General features: G+C 40.0%; 1 protein-coding gene and 1 pseudogene across 1 annotated transcript; one reads left to right on the top strand and one right to left on the bottom strand.

The window, feature by feature from the left end:
- The first annotated feature begins 1,168 nt into the window (after nt 1–1,168).
- On the top strand, nt 1,169–2,177 carry LOC130738145 (chlorophyll a-b binding protein of LHCII type 1-like). Its single transcript, XM_057590062.1, has one exon. It carries the CDS (start codon nt 1,259–1,261, stop codon nt 2,051–2,053), a length of 795 nt encoding a protein of 264 aa, XP_057446045.1. The 5' UTR covers nt 1,169–1,258; the 3' UTR covers nt 2,054–2,177.
- A 7,411-nt stretch (nt 2,178–9,588) lies between these two features.
- On the bottom strand, nt 9,589–12,388 carry LOC130736525 (abscisic acid 8'-hydroxylase 1-like; annotated as a pseudogene).
- Between the last annotated feature and the right edge of the window lie 8,527 nt (nt 12,389–20,915).

Below are 20,915 nucleotides of genomic sequence, written 5' to 3'. Positions count from 1 at the left end.
TAAGTGTGTGCTTGACTACATGGTGCACCTAATGTTTAGTTCAATCCACACAATCAGTTGCTTGTGCATAACTGCTGCTATGTTGGACCTTGAAAGATGATTATAATTATTTTGAAACTGGAAACCTTGTTCGATGTGCTCAATAAACGTCCAATGGAAATTATTTGTCGTGATCATTATTTGCAGGATCTAATAATTTAGAAGTCATATAGTCACTGTTGCTTAAAATACTTGGCAGGCAAGAATGTCTGTTACTTTGTATGAATTTACAGTGTCATTAGCAACTAATTGAGAGAAAACTCTCCATATTGTTTACCAATTCACAATCAAATAAATCAATTTTCTCATTATGCAATTACTATGAAACACAAAAAGAGGCTTACAGCAGAGATTAGAGATTTCACATATACTGCTTCATGCAACTTCATAAATCAAATATAAAATTGAATAGTGTTCTGTCATGTGACTATATCTGTGAAAATTTGATTGTCCTCGCTAAGATTAACATTTAGGACCGTTTGTTGTGGACCCAAAAATTGGGGTCAGTTTAATGCAGAAACAAGTACAACCACGTAACAAAATGTGTGGATGTTGTGTAACCAATGCTCATTGGTCTGAGCTGCCTTTGGTAATTTAAAAGAAAATTGTGACTACTATTGTATTTATTTTTCTTGTTCAGCTATACTTTTGTACTTTGCAAACAGTGGCATTATGTTAAAATTTATCAATTTCAGTTCTCACCAGACAATAGACCAAATTTATTAATTTCAGTTTTCACTTTGAATGATAAAGAAACAGTAATTTGATGGTAACTTATTTTAATGAACTAGCAATGGGTCCAATGCAGTGTACTGTGGTCCCTCTTCTGTAACACTACTTGGTATTTTTATCAAAGTGCCGGAAATGGCAATTTCTATATTCATTATACATAGCCTATCCAGAATCATAAATGGAAACTTTTTATTGGATAGAACTTAGAAGAGCTGTGGCTGTGGATATTTGATCTGTGGGTAAAGGAAGGAAAACAATTCCACGGTGTTAAGTGATTAGAGAAAGAAGCAAGTGGACAAAAGCAATGCTCCGAACCAATAGAAGTTTAGTTTTAGATTTCATAAGATGAAGACATTTTTCCTCATGAAGGCAATATATAATGACCCTAACCCAACCACAGATTCATCAATATTCAGTACCCGTTCTCTGCACCTTTTGTACAAAGCTTTTCATTTGGTTTTAAGTTAATTGCAACTACCATTCTACCATGGCTGCTTCGACAATGGCTCTCTCTTCACCATCAGTGGCCGGGAAGGCAATCAAGCTTTCCCCCTCCACCCAGGATAGTGGAAGGATCACCATGAGGAAAACAGGCGCCAAATCCAAACCTGTTTCTTCTGGAAGCCCATGGTACGGTCCAGACCGTGTCAAGTACTTGGGCCCATTCTCTGGTGAGTCTCCATCCTACCTTACTGGTGAGTTCCCAGGTGACTATGGCTGGGACACTGCTGGGCTTTCTGCTGACCCAGAGACATTTGCCAAGAACCGTGAACTTGAGGTCATCCACAGTAGATGGGCCATGTTGGGAGCCTTGGGCTGTGTTTTCCCTGAGCTCTTGGCCCGTAACGGTGTCAAATTCGGTGAGGCTGTGTGGTTCAAGGTCGGGTCTCAAATATTCAGCGAGGGCGGACTTGACTACTTGGGCAACCCAAGTCTAGTCCATGCACAAAGCATTCTCGCAATCTGGGCCACCCAAGTTATCTTGATGGGTGCTGTTGAAGGTTACCGTATTGCAGGTGGGCCACTTGGTGAGGTGACTGACCCACTCTACCCAGGAGGAAGCTTTGATCCATTGGGCCTTGCTGATGACCCAGAGGCTTTTGCAGAGTTGAAGGTGAAAGAGCTCAAGAATGGTAGATTAGCGATGTTCTCTATGTTTGGATTCTTTGTTCAAGCTATTGTAACCGGAAAGGGGCCTTTAGAGAACCTTGCTGACCACCTTGTTGACCCAGTCAACAACAATGCTTGGGCCTATGCCACCAACTTTGTCCCTGTAAAGTGAGAAATATACACCAAAACAAATTTCATTTATTGACCAAAAAAAAAAAATTTCATTTCTCATTTGGTAAAACATGTTGGATTGAGCTTTTGCAAAGAATGTGAATTATGAATATTTGTTTGGTCTATTTAGATTTTTTTTCTTGTTTGTATTGTTTATGAACGTCATTTACCAAGCTAAAGAAGCACATAATAAATCTAGTAAAAAGAGGAACGTGTTAACTATAAGAATCCCAGGGTCATATGCAAGCATTTAAGAGTAACTGGAAAGCAATTAAATAAAAGAAATAGTGCACTCAAAGGGAATAAAGTCTACTCACTTATATAATTTTGATGCAGAAATTAAAATGAGAGGAAAGAATAAGAGAGGCAAGAATATAAAAAAGGAGGTAAATTTCAAATTGTTTTGATCCGGAGGGTGCATCCTTACCTTAGTGCAAGGTGGGATGCTCCGCTAGATGGTGCCTCTTCTATCTTAAGAGCGGATTCGTTTGGGGCCCATTTCTTAAGGTGTTAGTCCTTTGTTGTTTTTTCTTTTCTTTCGCCTTTGATATTAAAAAGAAAGCAACTGATTTGCTACAGTAAAAATGAGCAAATCATCAAAAAGACCAAGACAAAAAAACATCAAAAGCCAAAAGAAAACAACTAGAAAGCCCATATATAACCCACCCTAACATACAACAAAGCCCAAGAAGAAAGAAAAAACCTAGGTCAAAAACCAAAAACCACAAATATGATTGAACCAATGAACCAATCACCGAAGACCTGCATTGAAGCCACTATGAACCTCCATATCAACAAAAGGACCCTGGGAAGAAACCAAGATAGGCACCGACTCCTTAAAAAGAGGATTAAGATGTGATCGGATCACCCCGTTAGGAGACTAACCAGAAAAAGGAATGATCTCTGAACTAAAAGACCACCCGCAACATCATCCCTAGAGGCATCAAGAGGTTGTAAGGAGAAGTTCTCGCCATCAACCGAAGAAACCCCATCCTTTCCATCTGCTTCCCTAGTACCCCCCCCCCCTCCCCAAACCACAACTTGATGACAATATTTCCGGAACAGAGCAGCAACAGAGACCCATCCGCCATCGAAGCAGGAACCGATGAAGAAGCCAAGACTATCCTCGCCTCATCCTCTAAGAAGGGTACTGGTTGAAGATCCTTCCTCATCCCCATAATACTCACATAATTATAATTATTGATGGGGCATTAGTTTTAATACCCCCTCAATTAATCCCCCACCCTCCTTTATGCACCAAAATGTCTCAAATATCCTTAAAATTTAATTTCATTCTAAACATATCCCTTTTCCTACCTTATCACTACCATCATCTTTGTTTCTCACACCACCATTCACTTTTACTCTCATCTCATAGTTTTCTTCGTTGCCAAATTTCACACTTAATATATGTGAAAACATTTCATACTTTGTAAGTGTGAACCGAGGTATGTTGATTCTCTCTTCACCTTCTTTCTTTCGTATTAAGTGTTTCACATGTAAGATCAAGTTTTGATCATGTAGTACAACTCTATGTTTTGATGATTACATGTTAACTATTGTGTATGAACAATTATGGTACTCTAACGTTGTTTTCTGAGTGTTTTAATGACAGGCTCTGACTCTAATCTAATTACACATAAATCAGAAGCACTATGCTCAAAGAGTAACCTACGCAACGCTTTTGCACTCACTATGTTCAATCTGAACAGTAGAATAAGCTTCAGAAGATCTGAAGATAGTAAATCTCTGATATGGATTCAGTTCACTTGAAGTTCTGAAGACCAGAAGCTCTGAAGGATCAGAAGCTCTGAAGGTCCAGAAGCTCTGAAGGTCCAGAAGCTGAGTAGTGAAGATTCTGAAGTCCAAGAGTAAGCTGGCTCTGAAGACCAAGTACTTCTCCTCTGAGTCCAGAAGCAGAAGGTACAAAGGTCAAAGGATCCAAGTGTCCCTCTGACTCTGATCACCAAGCTTCACAAGTTTCAACATGAAGCGTCGCTCTGATCAGAAGTCAACTAGGATAAATGTCATGTCACTATCCAAAGTACAAAAAGCAATTGTACTATTCCTAACGACCTTACCTAACTTATTCAGCCACAGCAGAACCTGGAAAACCCAGATCTGCCCTCCAACGGTAGCATTCCATGCAAACTTCCAAACCCTAATCCTTGGAGTATATAAAGAGGCTGAAGATGAAAGATACCGCCTAAGAAACTTTGTTCAAGCTCACACGATATTAAAATATTCTCTTAAGCAATATTTCTTCAATTTGTACTTATTGTGTTTACTATTAGCTTTCTGAGAAGCAATTCTTTGTAAACCCAAACTTTCAAACAATTGTTTGTTTTTCCTTAGGGAGACCAAGGTTGGTCGGATCCTTGAGAAGACTAAGAGAGTGAATCTTAGTGATAGCTAAGTCATTGTATTGTTAGTCACTTTGCAGGTTGCAAGTGCAGTTGTAACAAACTCTGATTAGTGGATTGCCTTCATTCTAAGAAGGAAGAAATCACCTTAACGGGTGGACTGGATTAGCTTGAGGGATTTATCAAGTGAATCAGGATAAAATCATTGTGTGCTTTCCTCAACTCTTATCTTAGCACTTTTATCTTCTGTGTTTGAAGAGATTAGTTAAAATCTCAAGTGGGAAAAGTTTTAGATTGAAAACGCTATTCAAACCCCCCTTCTATCGTTTTTCATACCTTCATCACACTCAGTTAGTAAGTGTGAAAATTGTATTTTATCACTGTTGTTCGTATTTCACACTTTAGAGTGTGAATTTGGTTTGTAGTTTACACTTTGGAGTGGGAAATAGTTGTTCCGTTCACACTCAAAAGTGTGAAATTTACTTGTTTGCGAATTTTTCTTTTTGATTCTTACTCTTTTCCATTTTAGGATAGCTAATTGTAACATCCCACACTCTAACCAAACAGGCGATGACCGTTAGATGACGAATTAACCCTAGAACTAGGAATGGAGGAATGGACTAGGATTAGGACTCTAACAAAGCTTGAGGTAGTATGAATATATATATATATATATATATATATATATATATGATACGTGTATGTGTGTGCTTGTGTGTATATATATATGCCTATTTTATACACGATTTACGATGCGATGATAGAACGTCAGTGTGACGATTAGATCAAACCGACAATCAAAGGTACCAAAGATATGGTCGTCATAACTCCCATTTATATGAATGACTCGAGTAGATGAGGATAGGAAGCTATTCTAATCGAATATCTTGACGGTAGTAACACACTGTCTCAGATCGATCGATAGTCGAACCGACGAGCCAAACCCTAGCATACATTATGTGTTAGTATTAGGCATTCAGAGGGGAAATACACTACTAGAAAACCCTTAGTATTCACAAATGACGAAGCATAGTAGCCAATTTGTCTCGACTTGAAGGCAGAATAAAATAATTGACCAACCGGTGCCCAAAGTTACTATTCACCCATGATGACACACTACTATTCATCAATAGTAAGCACCATGATGGCTTCTAGTTCCCATAAACCCCTCCTGAATGATGCCTGGACGAGTACAGACCTGCAACAGCACCTAGAACCTTGTGATAATCAGCTTGCATGCAATTCCATAGGTGGTGCAACTTGGATTAGAGCTTAAGCTTGGTTGGCCTTAATTACTAGACTTCAGCCTATAAAACGAGCCATTCTGAAGTCCCTGAGTCCCCAACAATTCATTCCAAGTCCCAGAGCGAGCTGGGAGTGAAGAGAGAGCCATGAGAGTGAGAGAGATCGAGAAGAGCTTCACAAGCTTCTTCTCTTTGATTCTCATAATTGGTTGAGTGTTAGAGTGTAATTTTCATTCCATTAAGTTCTTGAGAGAGTAAGGATTCGATCTGGGTCAATTTCATGAAGCTTTGAGCCCAGAAAACCCAAACCCGCGAGCACCCTGCAACTCCGGCGAGCATTTTCCAGAATCCGGTGAGTGCTCCGACCTGTAACTCGACTTTTCTCACGTTCCAGACCTCCATAGCAACACCCATTAGCACCAAATTCATCCCCATAACCTGTAGATCAAGTCCCAGTGCCTAGAACAGCACGACGGTGACAATTTCAGCACCTCCGATCATCTTCTCCAGCAAACCTCGTCTTCTCCGGCGAGTGAGTTTCTGCAACTCTCTCATTTTCGCGTTGTTTTCGATCCAAAACTTACCCTTAAGCATGTTAGGACATTTTTAGGAAGCTTTAGACTAGTTTTGAGCCTCGAATCACCACAAATTAGCAGAACCAATATTTGAATTTTCAAGCTCGAATGAGCTATCGGGTTGAGCTTCTGGCCTCGAGTTAGAGTGCCAAATCAATCATTTTATGCTTCTGGAACATGGTAGAGCCTTTTAGGATAGATAGAATCGATGATAAATCTCTGAGGTGAAAAACCCCAATTTCACCTCACGGCCGATTCAAAAACTGGTAAATTGAGGTAGTTACAGTGCTTAAATGCTTCTAATAATGGTTTAGATGAACTCAGAAGGTTGGAAACTGTAGGAAAAGAGTATCAGAAGTTAGTTTTAGCCTAGTTTGTGAATTTCTTAATTTGCAAGTAAACTTAGGATTAATTTGAACTTAAGCTAGATTAATCAGCTTAATTAAGTGATTCTGAACTTGATTATGAGTTAGGAATACTAGGAATAGAGTAATGAAAGACCAGAAGTCAGAAGTCAGTAGGCTAGCATGATGAATTAGGAAGTTAAGTTAGTAAGCTAATGAATAAGTGATTTTGACAAAATGGCTTAAGGAATAAGTTAAATAATCTAGAAGTGATTATGAGCTTAAGGACTGAGTTTAGTAACAGAATCAGGTCAGTAAAGAAAATTGGTTAAGTCTAAGAGTAGAAGGGTAATAAAAAGAAAATAAAATTAGTACCACATGAAGTAGTTTATATTTTTAGCTTCATAGATCTATAACCCAACCATAATCCATGATGCAGTGCGTGAAGGATCAGGCTCTCGAGTTTCAAAAGAAATCATTGAGTCACAGGTTAGGGGAGTTAGACAAGACCTTGTCTTGGTACATGACAATTAAGTAATCGTTAAAGCGGTAGTAGACATATTATTATTTACTCGCTTGTTTACAATAACTGTGGATTTTATGAAGTGATGCTGAATGTTTGCTTGTGATTCATATGTGAATTGCTTGTGGATGTTGTATTGCTGCATTGTTAGAAAGAAGGTAAAGTATACCATGGGATATGGTGATACTTAGGAAATCGGCTTAAAAGCCCGGATAAAAGAATTTGTCTTATGACAATATATAAATCTAAAAACATCTGAGGTAGGAGGGTACAGGGAAATAATTCACCGGCTTAATGTGTTATTGATACTTGGATTCGAAAACTTGACCTACCTGTCACATGTTAGGAATCACCTTAGGAAGATAGATAATAATAATTATAAAATGGAATGAGTGAACGAATAGGTGATACCCTTTTATTTAAATCAATTAAGGAAAGTACATAACCATTACCGGGACGAATAACTATTTCCTGCCCTAAAACCCGACTACTTGATCCCTTCGGATCTCGCCTTCAAATACAATGAGGCGTACTTACTTGAAGAGTAAGGTACGAAAGTTTGTTTCTAGTTCGCTAGAAATTCTAGAGAAGAATAAGGGGGCGATGGATGATGTTTGTAAACAACCTTTCGGAGCGATAAGGAGTAGGAAAGTGCTGTCACTACCACTAAAGAGAGTGGGAATACAGAGACGTCAATGGTGGTCTTGTTCAGAGATGAATAGACCCGGGACTTACACAATGACTCTACCTCTGCATCAGCTACCGGAAGGGTCCGAAGTGCCGGCCTGATGCAACGTACCAGGAGTCGCGAAGTTGTGTATTTCTGTCGGAGAGCTTCTAAGCGATCATGTCCGGTAAAGAGTGGACTGTAAGGAGTGTCCATGTTCCCGAGACGACTTTCCGAAGATTAAAAGAAGCTAAGGCTTCGGACCCCATAAAATATACTCATCACATGATAAATACAATTAAAAAGGGTTGGCGATGAACTCACCATTTCGTAAAGAAGTAGTGAGAGAAGTCAATTCGAAGGACGAAGATATAAGGCGGTAAAACCTCATACTCTGTGTGATCTCTATGTGCTTGTTAACATGCTTGTTTTTAATAGTATGTTATCTTGAACTTTATCGTTTATTTTATTTGACATGTGGCTTGTGCAAAGTCGTGTTTGACTCACCCTTGCATTATTTTTACCATAAAGCAGATCACAAGTTAGAAGATGAGCCTCCCTCCAGTACTCACCATTCATGCTGACTTCCCGTCCCGCACTGGCTGGCACCTTGACCCCGCTACCGGTTTCTGTTTTTATTCTGGACTGACCATGTTGTGGTGCAGGGTACCCGGATCAGATGAGCTTGGCTACCCAGTGACCATACCCCTCATGTTCTCATTCTATATGCTGAGGCATACCCGGAGGTTCCGTCCGCCCGTTCCCGATGCGCCACCACAGCCTCAGCCGAAGGTGGATCCAGCGCCCCAGGCCGGATTGTGTCCTGATCCGCAGGTTGGTGTGGACCCTATGCCCCAGGATGAGCCATTCCGACCCGTACCGATCCGAGTCAGGAGCCCACAGGAGCTCTTTGCGCCTACTCAAGCACCTCAGGAGCCATTAGGTTCTCCGCCCCGGAGGACTGCGCCTCGTCTCAGGTCGATAGCAAGGAAGAGGGTGCGGTCACCAAGCTTTTCCAGAGATGCCCGAATCTACAGACAGCGGTTCGTGAAACCCGGTGGATTGGGGAGAGAGTGCCTATGCTAGTGCCGGAGGAGGGGAGCAGTGGTGACATGGAGGAGGATCCGGAAGAGGAGGAGGTTGGGGAGTGAAGTCGTATGGTCCGATGATAGTTCTCACCAATTTTCTTAATTAATTAAGTTTATGTTTGATGATGCCTTGAGGGGATGTGTATACCCTCACTTGAACGCTTTCTTGCTTCTGTCATTCAAACTTTATAGTGGCCTTGGCCACGTATGCTATGTGTTTAATGTTTCATTGTGTGCTAATTTGCTTGCCTTTAGGTGTACGGTCATCCATCTGAAAAGGTTAGAGGGGAACTCTGCGATTGTGAGAAGTCGTAAGTGGTCTCTGAATCGATGCACCATTAGAAAGGTAACGCTAACACTTACACTAATGCGACAACAACAAAAAAACCGGCTCACTCATTCATAAGTGATAGGAGTTGGATGAATATGTCACTTGTGGAAGAGGGACGCCACACTAATCATGTCTCATGTGCTCATTGAGAAAGTCGATAATGTGGCTAAAGGGGATCATATCAAGGTGGATCATGTGAAAGAAGTAGACAATGAAATGGATGATATGAAAGAATGAGGTCACATATTGAAGGAGGGTCCCTATTTGTACAATAATCTCAAGACCCCCTTCGGGTGTCTCTTGGCCAAAAAGTAAAGGGAAGGAGTGATCTTTCCCTATAAGGTTTTTTTTGTTCTACACTTTTTTGAACAAAGTTTAAACAAATTCTTGAAGTTATATATTTAGAAAGTTTCTTCCATGCCATAGTTAGTCTTTTTGTTGAGGCGATATTCATTTGCGGTAAATGCGATTGGCAAGCCACTTTGGGGAAGAGCAAAAGGACCATACTGAATCCCACTTTTTGGACCTATTACAGACCACCTGCAGAATAATTCATAATAACTACATTCAGAATCATTCTAAAGTATAAAAATTACTATACAATTTTGAAATATCCCCACCAAATTGGTTGCAATGAGACTGAATGCATTGTTAGAAACTTATTTAAAAATTGCACTGAAAATGGTGGAGAAAAAAAAAAGTTAAAGAAGCTATTATTACTCATTGTGATTTTAATTTTCACCATGGTTTTCAAATGAGTTTATAAACATTCATTGAAATTGGTAATGATTCAGTTTACCAACCTGTACTTTGTGGTCAGATGATGAATAAGCACCAAAATCTCTAACTTTGCCAATTCATTGCCTGGACATGCATGGATCCCAGTGCCAAATGGCATAAAAGTGTTGGATTTCGGAGCAACCTGGCAAAACAATCGACATAACACGTCAAGACTGGACTCAAAATCACATGAATAGTACTTAGTGCTCAATTGGAAGTGTGTTGGAGGCTTCCGTGTGTTAGCACACTCTGAAATTCCTAGGTGTAATTTAAAAAAAAATATTGGTTCACACTCTTTCACCTACACCTAATAGAAAGATATGAAAATAAGAGAGAGAATGAATGAATAATAAATGATGTGTTAAGAAATGTAAAGAGAAATAAAAAGAGACAATATGTGAAAATGTAACAGAAAAGAAAATGAAATGTGAACATGTTATTGCTTTAATTTCATGTGATTTTGAGATCTAAGGCAATTTTAAACCTGAAACCAAACATGTACAAAACAAACAAAAAGTAAGGTGGGGAATGCACAAGTTCTGTGCAATAATTACCTCAAATCTTGAAGGATCAAATTTCTCAGGATCTGTATAATTATCTGGACTGTGATGTATGTTTTTGAAAAGAGGTAATACTTTCCACCCTTTTGGTATGAGTTTCTGAAAAGAGGTAATACTTTCCACCCTTTTGGTATGAGACACTCTGAAGAAAAATTGACCCCGACACAAAACATGTGAGCAAACAAACAAGGAAAAAGAGAGGAATTCATGGGCTATAAAGGAAAAGATATCACATCAGATTTGGTTAGGACCTTCATATTCAACATCCTCTATTGCTTCTCTGAATGTGAAAGACAAAATAGAGGCAACTCTTAGAGTCTCCTGTATCACCCTTGAAGTCAATGGCATGTTTTTTGTGTCTCCCCAATTCAAACCAATATATTCACCTCTTTCTTCCTTGCCTTTCAATATAGCCTCTTGCTCTTCCTGTAAAATTCACACCAAAAAATGTTCATAAGGTCTAAAATTAAACTCAACTCTAGTACACTCTACAAGTAAAAATCTATTTTTTATCATTATATTGAAAATTTTCAATAGAAGCCAATGATTAGATAAGAATAAAAGGTAACGGCAGTGACGAGAGGATTACTCACTATTGTCGGGATAAAAGGTTGGTCCGAGATACTTACGGTGACGACTTCTAAGACATTGGGATTCTCATCAAGGTACTTGATGATCCATGTAAGAGCGCTGGCAGTGGTGTCACGAGCAGCAAAAATGACACCAATCATGTTATCTGCGATTTGGTCATCGGTGAGGCCTGATTTCTCTTCCATGAAAGATCCCCACAAGTCATTGTAATCTCGGTTCTTGCTCCTCCTTATGGCAATAATATCTGCTACAATCTGCGCGAGCTCTATCCTCTCCTTCATTGCCTTATGGAAAAGTGTGCCTGGAAGATTTATGGGCATTGAATTGTACCCTTTCTCAAGGGTGTAGTAGCATCGTTTCAGATCCTCTCTGTACTGAGTTTCATCATTTCCAAAAATTGAAAGCAGGGCATTATTGAAGGTATACTGCAAAAGATAAGAATAACAGAAGAAAAACCCATCAATTATTTGGTCAATGCACAATAGAAATTAATGAAAAATTGTAACTTGATGTTTGTTTCTTATTTTCTTTCTTTTTTGAACAGAGAAACAATGGATTGCACTCTGTTTTGCTCTGTTTTTTGTGCTCTGTTGAGTACTTACTGTTTTCATTTCAAGGAAAGTGGTGATTGACTTTCCTTCCCAGGATTTGAGGCTACTTTGGGCAATGGATTCAATGTTTGAGACGATGTTCTTGATGGCCTCAGGCATGACGGTGCGAAGGACAAGCCTCCTCAGGTTAGCATGGTATGCTCCTTGGTGAAAGAAAATTGCTTGCTTCCCCCAACATCCTCTCTTTGCTAGCAGGAAATGTTGGTTTGAAGAGTTGAGCTTTGTTCAGCACAAACTTCGTAGCATCTGGGCTTGAAATCATCACACAAGGACAACCCAGAATGTGAGACTTGAATATCCATCCATACCTATAGAAGAAAAGAAATTAATGATCAATCAATTCAAGTACAAAGTAGTAGCGCACACACTCCAACTCGAAACCTCTGCTTAAGTTAGAACAGAACAATCCTGTGCCAGTTGATCTACTCCCTTGGGGGTACGACCGGTACAAGTACCAAGTAATGTATATGCATATGATAACACAATTGAGAACTAATTTCCATGAACAAGTTTGAAAGGTTTGATGAGAGAGCCAAAATTAAAGAATGGACACAAATGACAAACCTCTTGATTTTTGAGGTAAAGAAGACACTAGGGTCTTGAGAATACGTTTGGAAGGTCTCTCCAATATAAGGCCAACCCATGGAACCATGAGGGAGTGGCAATCCTTTTTTTGGAAGGGAAGAAGAAGGGCTTGGACTAATTTAAGGTTTTTGGACTAATTTAATTCTGGAAGGCAGGAAGGATAGAAACAAGAGAGGAGTGGAAATCATCTGTCCTTGGCCTCTGTCTTTTTCTCTGTCCCTCAAATCACAATTTGACACGTCATTAAAGTTTGACATTCATTATTTCATCTCAATTAAAAGTGACTTTTAAGTCAAAAATAAGTTGGGTCAAACACTACCTAAGCCACCACAAAAATGACTGGATAACCGGAAGAATAGTAATAAAAAATTCGTTATTTAGTGACCAAAATTAACGAAAATATGAAAGAGGACCAAATTCAATATTAGTATTTTGGGGTACCAAAACATATTTACCCCTGAAATCAATGTCCTAAATTTAACGGGTGCATCTAATATGCACAAAAATTATTTCGTGTAACTTTACACAACTAAGGGCTAAGCAGGTACCAAGTATTTTCTATTTTTTAAAAAATCAAATTTTATTTTCTTTTTATTTTCTGAAAAATAATTTTTTTTACCACCTCTCTCTTCTCCACCTCCTCTCTGTAGATCTGGGTGATGATACCATCCAGATCTTCTTCATTCCCTCACATTTTCCATGATTTTGTGTCCACAACAACCTCAATGGTTCTTTCATGTACGAGAATCTATAAGACCTCGTTCCTTCTTGTGTTTGTTCAAACTCCTTGTAGCTATGGTGGTAGCTTTTGAGTGAGAGTGAGTGATTTTGATTGTTTCCCTTTCTAGGTCTCAAAAGAAAAACTTGGTTGGTGAGGGAAAGTTGTTAAAGATGGAAACTTTAAGCAACGAGGATGAAAATTTACAGAAGAAAAGAGATGGGTATCGTTCTCCTCGTTCTGCTGCAAAGGGAGCTATGACGGAGGGAGGAGAGAAGAAGAAGGAGCTTAAGGTAATTGGGGTTTGCGGTGGCAGTGGGCGTGGGTTGCAGTGAGAGAGAGAGAGAGAGTTTTTTGAGTTTTTTTTTTTTAAATTGGGAAATATTATTTTGAGTATTTTGAAATTAAAATAAAAAACCGATAAACCTGCCACAGCAGCAGGTTACACACCCCTTGTGTAAGACCAAGTGCAATGAATGTTGAAATTTTTTGTTGAGAGTTGTTTAAATGGTGCAATGGTTGTTGAAGGATGTTGAGAGTGATGTGGAGGAGAGAGGGAGGGTATAAATGTTGAGGAAGCTCAACATTGTTGAGAGTTGTCCCGGACGCCACGTGGCAGCTCTTGATTGGCCTCCGTCAGGCGCGTAGCATGCACGGCCAGACAAGGCGCGTGACGCGCCTGGGAGGAGAGAGGAAAAGTCATAATCTGCAGGGACCGCCACGTGTCTGACTCTGATTGGCTCGCCGGATTTCTTTTATCCTTATCTTTTGAACTCAATTATTTCATCAAAAAAAATTTTCTGAAAAAAAAAATTATACCAAAATTCATGATTTTTTTTTTCTCTATAAATAGAGACTTGGTTCGTTTGATTTGGACACAGAAAAAAAAAACCAAGTTTTTTCACTCTCTTATTATCTCTCTCACCATCTTACTATCTTTCTATTAGCTTTTCTTTTGAAATGGATCACAACAATCATCATTTCAACACCCAGAATTCATCTAACTACTCATATAACAACCAAAATCCCAACAATTATCCAGATCCAAATCATTTTCCCAACCAACGTCATCAAAATCCCAACAATTATCAAGATCCAAATCAGTATTTCAACCAACGTCCTCAGCATCCCAACAATTATGAAGATCCAAATCAATTTTCCTACCCACGTCCTCAAAATCGCAACAATTATGAAGATCCAAATCAATTTTCCTACCCACGTCCTCAAAATCCCAACAATTATAAAGATTCAAATCAATTTTCCTACCCATGTCCTCAAAATCCCAACAATTTTGCACCAAATTCCAACCAGTCATCCTTTCATCCCTCTATGAGATATCCATCTCAAACACCCCCGTCTAGTGGTCATATGCCAATGGTGAATGAAAATTTTCCAAGTGTTGATGCACCTGAATTTCCCGAATTTTCAACACAAATGACTCTTGGTGGCATGACAGCTGCAAATCAATTCACTCCAAATCTAGAGGATACAACTCCTAAGAGCAAGAAAACCCAGTCACCAGCATGGAACACTGCACAAAATTTGGTGCTAATTAGTGGGTGGATTAACTGTGGAACAAGTAGTGTTGTGGGGAAAAACCAGAGAGGAGAAACATTTTGGAGAGATATTGCTGAGTATTGTAATGAGCATTGCTCATTCGATCCTCCGCGTGATGGAAATGCATGCCGAAACCGCTGGAATTATATGAACAAAATACTGGGTAAATCGATTGGCGCTTATGATGCCGCTAAGCGTCAGCAAGCAAGCGGTTGGTCGGATAATTGTAAGACCCAAGTTTTAAGCTTATGTTAAGTGAATAAATTTCTTATTCACGGTTAGGGTTGATGTATTGAGAAGGGAAGCCTGAATAAGAGTTTATTTAATGAAATAAATTTATGAAGGAGAAAGTTCAGGAAAAGACTAATCTTCCACCCTTGGAACACTATAGGAATAAAATTTCCAAAAATCTTCCACCCTTGGAACACTGTAGGAATTTAGTCCAAAAATCTTCAGAGAAATGTTAGAACTTCTCTTATTCCATATATAACAATCTTTTCGAGGCGAAACTCTAGGATCTACGATCGTCCGATTCCAATCATCGGAAGTTTGCCGAAACCGAAACCCTGGTATTTCAAAACCCTAGAATCAACCGACAATGAAGACTTTTTCTATTCGGAGCTTCAAATGAAGATTCTACACGAGTACACCCATTTCTCTTGATGATTTCAATCTTTCTTCAGAAGGAAGTTTTCTATTCCGACATTCGATGCAAAAAGTAACTTATCGGGTAAAATAGTTTTACACCGACTTTGCATTAGTCACTTAAAATACTGGGGAACCTCTTTTGAGTTTTGGATTTATGTCGCCAAAACCTATCTTAGAATTCACGGAGAATGAAGCCGGAAAAATCAGATTCGCGAAACTTTCATTTTCCCGCGTTTTGCCAACCTCTATATATAGCCAAGAAAATGAGAAAATATCACAATTCTCCACCATTTTCTCTCCAAAACCCGCGAGCACACCAAGAGGAAGAGGAAAAAGAATTTTCTTCATTTCTTGCTTGATGATCGATTAAACAGTTGCTACTTCAAGGTTTCGAGGTATAGTCGCTAATCCTTACCTCTGATCGCTTTTTCCATAGCTTTTCTCTATGTCTTTCTGTGCTCATAGTTTTGAGGTTTTTGCAAAATTATCCTGAATATCTCATTTTTGATTCTAAACATCTTCCCTACGTTCTCCTGAGTATGTTTAGCTAATAATACTGCGCCGATTCTCGAAAAACTACCGTCGAGTTTCAATTCTGGTGAAAATACCCATTTTGGGGCAAAGCTTCGTCCTTTGGGCTGAAAACTATCGCCTTAGCTTAGTGCTAGTAGGATTAGTTGTCATAAACGTCGTTGGTGACGTCCCCATCCAATTTGTTTTTCGAAATTTCAGTTTTGAAATTCTGAGCTAAAAATATTGACCAAAATACCCCTGCGACAGTTTTCGATCCGATAATTTTTCCGAGTTTAGAATACCCTTAGTTACGGCTAATGATAGCATAGGAACCAAGTTTGATCGAAGAAAAATCGAACCCCACAATTACCAATAGTGGCCGAGCACTCTAAGGGGGGAGGAGGAAAATCCCTTTTTCGAAAACTTGTCCTTTCGCGCTAGATTATCGTACCTCGGAGTATATACTACTTCGTGTAACCTTAGTGAGTATTGATATCTTAGTTTCCGATAGATTTTGATTGATTTTTGTGGTTTTGCTCTAAAGGTGCTTTTGAGGAATTTCCAGAGGAGCAAGGTCTTGATTGTGAAGGAACGCTAGACGGGAACCCTGGAGAATCTTCAGGTGAGGGCTACTCACTGAATCTTTAGTTAATGCTTAGGGTCGATGCTTTCGACATTGATTTACTGTTTATGCACTTGTTTGTGGTTGATTGGAAAAATGTTTTCTGAGGCTTCGGCTGACAATGTAGATGATTTATCTACTGACTGTTTTTGAGATTGACTTACATGCTATGTGCTATGTGGTTAATCTAGGATGTGTGGTGCATGCTTTATATGCTAAGTGCTACGTGTTTATTCTGAGGTGTATTGATATATGACATGTTTGTGGACTGTGATGATTTAATTATGTCTTTCGCTGATATCTGTGTTTCTGAGTAGTGAGAATAGCGGGCAGGTCATGCCGATTTTATTTTGAGAGTTTTGAGAAAGTTTGATAGGACGAATGAGATTCGGGCCTTGTTATGGTGTTTCATGGATCGAGACATTCTCTGGTGTCATTTGGGGATTAGGAGATCCCGAGAACTTATAGGATTTGCGATAAGACTAAAAGGATATTATTTTGTAAAGAAAACTCATAAGACATTAAACAACCTCTAAATCTTCAAATAATGATAATAAACTCGAAAGGAAGCTTAGGATGCAAATCTTAGTTTTGGAAAGCGAGAAGTGTCGTCGGATCCCAAGTTATGAGAATGTTGAGAAGTTTTGAGTATGTTGTTACTCTTGTGCTGTTGGAGCAGTTATGTTGTTGGGCTATCTGAGGGATAAGCCGGGAAATTGATAGTTTCCGAGTATGTTGATACTCCACTGAGGCGTGAGACCTTGTGGAAAGCATGGATCTTCACTGAGGCGTGAGACCTCGTGAACAGCATGAAGCTTCACTGAGGCGTGAGACCTTGTGAATGCGGGATACTCCATTGAGGCGTGAGACCTTGTGGAAAGCATGGATCTTTACTGAGGCGTGAGACCTCGTGAATAGCATGGAACTTCACTGAAGCGTGAGACTTCGTGCAAGTGTGTAAATTCACTATGGCGTGAGACCCCGTGAAAGCATAAAACTTCACCGAAGCGTGAGACTCTGTGAATGTGTGAGACTCCACTGAAGCGTGAGACTTCGTGAGAGTATGGGTGACTCGAAGAGTTATCGTGAGTGTTTGCACTCATTTTATGATTATTGTATTTTGTCGCAGAATCGAGATTTACCTTAGGGTATGCTTTTTAGAGACATTAAGTTAGCTAGAACACGTGGCGACGTGTCGAGTGAGGTCGGAGACGTTGTTTGGCTAATCGCATTGCATTCATGCATACATAGGAGGTTAATACACGGCGTGATACCGGACCTCGGTGGATTCCAAAATGTCGTCGGATTCCAAAATGGTCATAAGACCCGGATTTCCGTGTAAGAGCGTTTGTAGACGACTCTTGTAGCAGACCGAAATGGCAGACCTACGGGTTACGGCTGATCTGACTACCATTGTTGTTGGAGTAAGAGGCACGCCGGCAGAAATGGTCCCACCGTTGTTGGTGCTAGGATTGATCCGTTTGATGCCCATCCGTTTCCGGAATGCATTTGGTTAACTGGGTTAACCGTCATATCATTTCATGCAACATGCATACTGACTTAGTTGCTGAGTGTGATTGATAATTGATAATCCTATTTGATGCATGCTATTTGTTATTGCTGTTGTTTACATTCATTGTGGAATATGCAACCCTAGGATGTTATCCCTAGCTATAAGCCTAAGTGGCTATTCTATTATCTGTACCTATTGGGTTTAATATTTACATAATTTTTTGGAGTTGACCCTCGCGTCTTCTGTGTGTGCTTTGGCGGACTACGCCCTTTGTCAGATGTCTTTGGCGGGCTGGTTCACGACGGTTCACCCTTCGGGGGGAACTAGGGATGGGATGCTGGAACAGGAGCGCATCGCGGTCGCGAGAGGAGGACAGATGGTGTACATAGACTAGGTCGTTCTGGATTTCGAATTCGGACGACGATCATGCTAGCATGTAGGTTTTAGTGCTGGTGTGAGCTCCTCGAGATGGGATTAGTGTAGGAGTAAAGTCTTAGCTCTGACCGTCATTGTTTTCTTTGGGGACATGGTAGTTTCCCGCCGATAGCTTTTTGTGTGATTTCTCTACGGAAATCACAGAGAGTTGGTTGGACTAGGGGGTCTTGTTTTAGGCCGTTTGGGCTGACTTATTCTTATTTTGAGGGACAGTGTTGCAGACACTTGACCTTTCTTTTGGATTGTACCTTTTGCTTTCGGGGTGTTACATTGTGGTATCAGAGCACGGTCGAGTCTTTCGGGAGTTGTTGGGGAATAGGTCTTCTGTGCTAGGTTGTGTGACTCTGCAAAGAGTGAGAATTGATTGTCTGCAAGCGATTTTTCGCTTAGAATTGATTGAAGTTATTGCTTAATCATATTGTATAGTTATACTAGATGCTATCTTATGATGAGTACTAACTGTTTGTTTAACTTAACAGAACATGGTGAACACTAACCAGTTAGCTGAGATGATGGCCACTATGGCCCAAGCTGTGACGGCACAAGCGAATGATAATGCTATGAGGCGTGTTGTTGAAGAAGCACGTGAACAGCATCAGCGTCAGAGAGAGGTAACTCTCGACCAAAACAAAGGCCTGAATGATTTCAGGAGGCAAAATCCACCAAAGTTCTCTGGTGGTACTGACCCAGACAAAGCGGATCTCTGGATCCAGGAAGTTGAGAAGATATTCGGCGTTTTACAAACTGTTGATGGTGCCAAGTTGGGTATGGCAACTTATCTGCTGCTCGGTGATGCTGAGTACTGGTGGAAGGGCACCAGGGGGATTATGGAAGACAACCACGAGGAGATCAACTGGAACTCCTTTCGAATTGCGTTCTTGGAAAAGTATTTTCCAACAAGTGCTCGGGATGAGCGGGAGACACAGTTTCTGACACTCCGACAAGGAGGTATGTCTGTACCAGAATTTGCTTCCAAGTTGGAATCTCTAGCGAAGCATTTTCAGTTTTTCAACGATCATGTGGATGAGCGCTACATGTGTAAGCGTTTTGTTAATGGACTGAGGCCTGATATTGAGGACTCAGTGAGGCCGCTAGGAATCATGCGTTTCCAGTCGTTGGTGGAGAAAGCCACAGAAGTGGAGCTGATGAAGAATAGGAGGTTGAACCGTGCTGGAACTGGAGGGCCGATGAGATCAGGTTCTCAAAATTTTCAAGACAAAGGGAAATTTCAGAGCGGGAGGCCATATCAGCGTCCTGCTGAAAAAGGGTTTACTTTAGGATCTTACAGACCCATGACGGGTACTGCTGGTGGTTCTGGAGATCGGACTTTGAACAGGGAGATGACCTGTTTCAGATGTGGGAAGCCGGGGCACTATGCTAACGCTTGTCCCGACACGAGGCCCAAATGCTTTAATTGTAACAAAATGGGGCATAATGCCGGTCAGTGCAGAGCACCCAAGACGGAGCCAACCGTGAACAAGTATGTAGTGTTTGGCTTTAATGTATGGATTATTGTGTTTGAATATGTTCCACTCAATTCGAATCTTGTCCTTTTCCGATTATTAACTCTAGTTGATAACTTATTTCGAATCCGCCAGTGGTGTCAAGTCTGTAGCGCTTGGCTTTAATGTATGAGTTATTGTGTTTGAATATGTTCCACTCAATTCGAATCTTGTCATTTTCCGATTATTAACTCTAGTTGATAACTTATTTCGAATCCGCCAGTGGTATCAAGTCTGTAGTGCTTGGCTTTAATGTATGGGTTATTGTGTTTGAATATGTTCCACTCAATTCGAATCTTGTCCTTTTCCGATTATTAACTCTAGTTGATAACTTATTTCGAATCCGCCAGTGGTGTCAAGTCTGTAGTGCTTGGCTTTATGTATGGGTTATTGTGTTTGAATATGTTCCACTCAATTCGAATCTTGTCCTTTTCCGATTATTAACTCTAGTTGATAACTTATTTCGATTCCGCCAGTGTTCACCATTCAATGTACTTATATATATGGATTCATAGATCTATTGATGTACCAATATCCCAAATCTCTTCCAGTCTACTTCGAATTCTTGTGAAAATCACAACAATCAATATCCCAAATCTCTTCCAATTTCAAAACAAATGGATCCTTTTGAAAATCCAGTTCAAAATCCTTTTGATATGGCAACATACCTTCAAAATTCTGAACTTGAAGAAGCTTTTATACTCAACCAAGTTAGGGAGCGTCGAAACAAAATATTGGAAGATAGGGCACCTCGTAGCAGAAAATATGTCAGTAGAGATCATGCAGTGGCAAACCGAAGGCTAATTGAGGACTACTTTGCCAATGAGCCTACATATGACGATGCAATGTTTCGTCGTCGGTATTGGATGCAAAAACATGTTTTCCTTCGAATCGTTGCGGACCTTTCAAGTAGTGATAACTACTTCACCCAGCGAGTTGATGCAGCCTATAAAGAAGGAATATCACCCTTGTCAAAATGTACCACAACAATGCGAATGTTAGCATATGGTGTGGCAGCAGATGCAGTCGATGGGTACATCAAAATCGGAGGTACTACAACACTGGAGTGTTTACGTAGATTCTGTAAAGGAAT

This window comes from Lotus japonicus, chromosome 2 (genome assembly GCF_012489685.1).
Source record: "Lotus japonicus ecotype B-129 chromosome 2, LjGifu_v1.2".
Taxonomy (NCBI): Eukaryota; Viridiplantae; Streptophyta; class Magnoliopsida; order Fabales; family Fabaceae; genus Lotus; species Lotus japonicus.
The sequence above is the reverse complement of the archived record's forward strand: the minus strand, read 5'-3'. Positions and strand labels throughout refer to the sequence as shown.